Genomic DNA, 3,777 nt, shown 5'->3' with positions numbered 1-3,777 from the left:
GGCCCGCGGCTTGGGGGGCGGGAGTGACCCTGGGGTCGCGCACACAGGCCTGTGTCCCCCACGAGTTACCAATGCAGTGGCCTGGTCTTTAGGAAGGTTCTGGGTGGTCACATTGATCTTTTTAAAAGCGGATGGTTTAAGAGCGTAAGCGGAGGTCGCAGAAGCTGCCCCTACAGAGGCCAGCGCTGTCGCGGCCGCAGGGTCACCGCGGTGCCCGGAGCCGAGGCGCCCCCCCCCAGCTGTCATCACGGCAGCTGCCGCCCTTGCTCACTTGTCCCCTCTGCTTTGAATTCACGAAAACGTGTCTGAGCCACGCGTGTTTTATCTTGCAGGCTTTGGAAGTCGCCTACACGAATATGAAGTCAGGGAGAACCCCGCCTTCTGTCATTTCAAGTCAGGGACGGAAAAGCAAAGCCCGGCCCGCTCTCCCCGGGGACAGCCCGCGTCGTGTTACCCGAAGCGCCCGGCTCCTCAGAGCGTCAGGATGCCCGGAGGGACATCGCCCGCCACGAAAAGACCCCGGAGAAGTTTGTCCAGCAGCCAAAGCAGCAGAAGCGATGCAAGGTCCATCGTCCTGTTCTTCCGCAGCGAGGCCCCCGCGAGGCTCGCCTGCCCCGTCTGCGGCAAGATGGTGCCGAGGGACACCTTGAACCGGCACCTGGACGCCAGGTGTGGCGACGGCGGTGGCGCCAGCCCGGTGCCGGGGCCCGGCGGCTCGGCCTGTTCGCAGGTGTCTGCAGCGGACTCCACCCGCGTCGCCGTGGGGGGCGTGACAGCGGAGAAGCAGTCACCCTCCAAGACGAGCTTAGCCCCCGGCCCAAGCGACCCGGCCAAAGCAGGCGGCGAAGCCCGGACCAGCCCCTACTTTAAAGGTCCCGGTGACCCGCCGTGCCAGACGCAGGGGCCGCGGAGACCGCGCCACGTGGAAGTCATTGCTTTGGGAAGCCTGTCGTCCAAGTTGTCCAGGAGACACGCGAAGGCCACACGGTCGGGAGACGAGCCCCAGGACGTCGCCGGCCACAGTCGGCGGAGCTCCCCGGCCGCAGCGGCGAGGGCGGCAGACGGGGCGGACGAGGACCGCGTCCTGAGCACTTCTCAGAAGGAAAACCTGTTTGCCTGCGGGTCTCCTCAGGAGCAGAGTGGCCCCGAGCGTGCTCTGGAAGGCTCTACGATGGCAGTGACGGCAGCCGGAAGCCAAAAGGCGCCCCAGGAGCGTGGGAGAGCGGCCCTCACCCCCGCCCGCTCGGAGAATGCCCCCGGGCCGTCCTCGCCAGGCCCCGCTCTGGGGACTGGATTACAGGTGGCTTCAGAGGACAGCGCTGCAGAGCGGGGGAGTGGCAGAGGAGATGGCGGCAGTGTGGAAGCAGGTGGGGCGGGGAGCCGGGACGAAGGTCGCACGACTGTCGCTGCCCAGGCTGGAACCCAGGCGGCGTCGGAGGGGGAGGCCAGATCCCATAGCTGCAGACGCGATGCCTCCACCTGCAGCAACCTCCCCGAACTTCCTCTGGGACGTGACAGTGCCTTAAAGGTCGAGGTCACCCGCGGAGCTCCTCTGGAGGGGGCGTCCAGCTGCGGGGCCGCGGGCTCGGCGTCCCCCGGCCACCCTTACTACCTTCAGAGTTTCCTGGTGGTGCTGGACGCCGTGTTTGGGGACGAAGACGACAGGAAGCTCTTCGACGAGCAGGAGAGAGGAATTGTAACCAAGTTTTATCAATTATCAGGTAGTTTAAGCCTATTCGTTTTCGGGTTTTTGTCTCCCATTTGCGTGACGCGATGGGCAGTGATCTGGCCGCAAGGAGTCACTGTGGTTTTGCGACTCCCGTGGGCATCCTCGTGGGGGTCAGAACCTTCTACGAGGTTCCTCTAGACAAGGGGATGCGGGTAAGAGGCGGGATTTGGTGCCCGGTGACGCCCGTGCCCGCAGGTCCTTGCTCGGCCCCCCCCGCCACGGTGTCACACGGGTCCTCGCCCGGCGCCATCTTGTTCGGGACCTCTGGCTGCAACGTTGACGACACGGCGTAGGACCTTAACCCTCGTTTATGTCCGTCAGCCCGTGGGAAAACCGGGTTGGTTATGCTTCGTTTCACTTAAAGCTACAGAATCCGGCCGTGACGTTAAGTGAGGGTTTCCCGCCTCCGATGGTTGTAAAACCACCTTTTCCAGATTAAAAAAAGAAAAGAAAAGAAACGACGCGACTTAGAAAAGTGTACTGTGCGTTCTGAGCACGTCGTGAAGCGTAGGGATGGGCCGTGTGGTTTTTGCACGCCAAACCGGGCTATCTCGAGGCATAGTTTTTCCCCAACGGTATTTTGGGTTCCTGGACTCGACCTTTTAAAGTCTGCGCGTGTGTGTGCGTGTGAGCTAAACTGGTGCATTTAAAGACGTCAGTCTGTGCCTCGAATCTTGGCGGGCAGTGGTGGCTCTAAGCCACGGGTGCAGGTTAGGAACAAAAGCCACCTTGTGACAAGGCGTGCCCTGATCCAGAGGGCCAGAGCGGCACGTGGAGCCCCGTCCCTTCCGAGGTGGGAACGCTCGGTTGGGGGCACACTGACCCCCAGGGACGTGGAGCAGGTCTGACGCCTCAGGAGATTAGAAAACCCTGGCCGTCACCCCTGACGCTTGGCGGGCGGTTTGTTTTCAACGCACACGGCGGTGTTATTACGATAGTCCTTGTGTTTCTAACACGCAAGTCGCACGTGGCAGAGCTGCACGGGCCTCCACGTGGCTTCTGTCTCTACAGGTGCTTTTCTCCCAGAGCGGGCACACGTCTTTGGCTGGGTGCTGCTGGCATTCGTGGGTGCCCGTGTCGGAGCAGTCGGTGGCTCTGTGCTTCCGTCTAATGAAGAAACGTGGCCAGTTGCCCCAGCACGAGTTCAAGTTCTTGTGCGTTTCTCAGAGAATCATTTACAGTCCGTGAAAGCAGCTACTGCTAATTGCTTTTGCCCCTTTTAAGAAAAAAAGAAAAGTAAAGGTCACATGTTAAAAAAATATGTAATTGTACCATTTTACAGTTGGCAGAGACTTAATGATAATCTGAGAACTGAGACCAAACACGTTACTCAAATAGCTCGGCTGAGGTCACCGAGAGAGGTGGCCGCCCCACCGAAGCTGGGCATTGTCCGAAAAATCTTTTGGTGGAAATTATTGTCAACCAAAAATAGAATGATGTCAATTAAACTGAGAGCAGAATGACTGGAATTCTGGGGAGGGCTTCTCCGAAGGAGCCGAAGGTAGCCAGAAAACGGGGAACCTCGTTCTTAGAAGTTTAAAAATCGTCGATAATTATTACCAACCGGGAACTTGTTTTATGGTTCGTAGGCCAGTCCGGGTCGCTCATCTCGTGGAATCTCCCCCCCAGCTCTGGAGGGTGGCGTGTTTGATCTCCCTCCACCCCCTGCTTTCACTCTCCCTCTTTTTTTAAAGTAGAGGAGAAAATGAAGTCTCAGCAAGGTTCAGTGACTTCATTCCGTTTAGACCTGGCGAACGTGGCCCAGGGTTTTCCATTCCGCATGGCGATTCCTGTACACACCGCCGACGACATCCCTCTGGGGCCTTCTCTCTCAAATAAACTACGTCTCCCAGGGGAGGAAAGGAGTTTCTTGGAAGATCAGTTGAGGGAAAATAAATGTATTTCTAATAACAGAGTATATTTTAGACGCCGCAATTTAAAAGAACATGACGTTTCTATGTTGTTTTGAGAAGAAAGATAATATTTTTCGTCTTTCTTGATTGCAGATAGTGGTCAGAAGTTATACGTGAGACTCTCTCAGCGTAAAT

At 58.0% G+C, this 3,777-nt stretch overlaps 1 protein-coding gene across 7 annotated transcripts in view; it reads left to right on the top strand.

Annotated features, from left to right (window-relative positions):
* The first annotated feature begins 266 nt into the window (after window positions 1–266).
* Window positions 267–3,777, top strand: part of LOC112475776 (fanconi-associated nuclease 1-like) — a 14,102-nt gene continuing 10,591 nt past the window's right edge. For 2 of the 7 annotated variants that reach the window (XR_003044874.1, XR_003044873.1), the window contains exon 1: window positions 278–1,721. Coding sequence is in view for 5 of the 7 variants with exons in the window: in XM_025043513.1 (XP_024899281.1) it covers window positions 485–1,721 (1,237 nt within the window). In the remaining 2 variants the exon portion in view is untranslated. Of the gene's footprint in view, window positions 1,722–3,777 lie in introns of all 7 variants that reach the window. The other 5 variants (XM_025043517.1, XM_025043516.1, XM_025043513.1 and 2 more) reach the window with 4 other exon arrangements.

Source organism: Pteropus alecto, unplaced genomic scaffold (genome assembly GCF_000325575.1).
Source record: "Pteropus alecto unplaced genomic scaffold, ASM32557v1 scaffold102, whole genome shotgun sequence".
Classification (NCBI taxonomy): Eukaryota; Metazoa; Chordata; class Mammalia; order Chiroptera; family Pteropodidae; genus Pteropus; species Pteropus alecto.
Note: the sequence above shows the minus strand (reverse complement) of the source record. Positions and strands in the feature narration are given on the sequence as shown.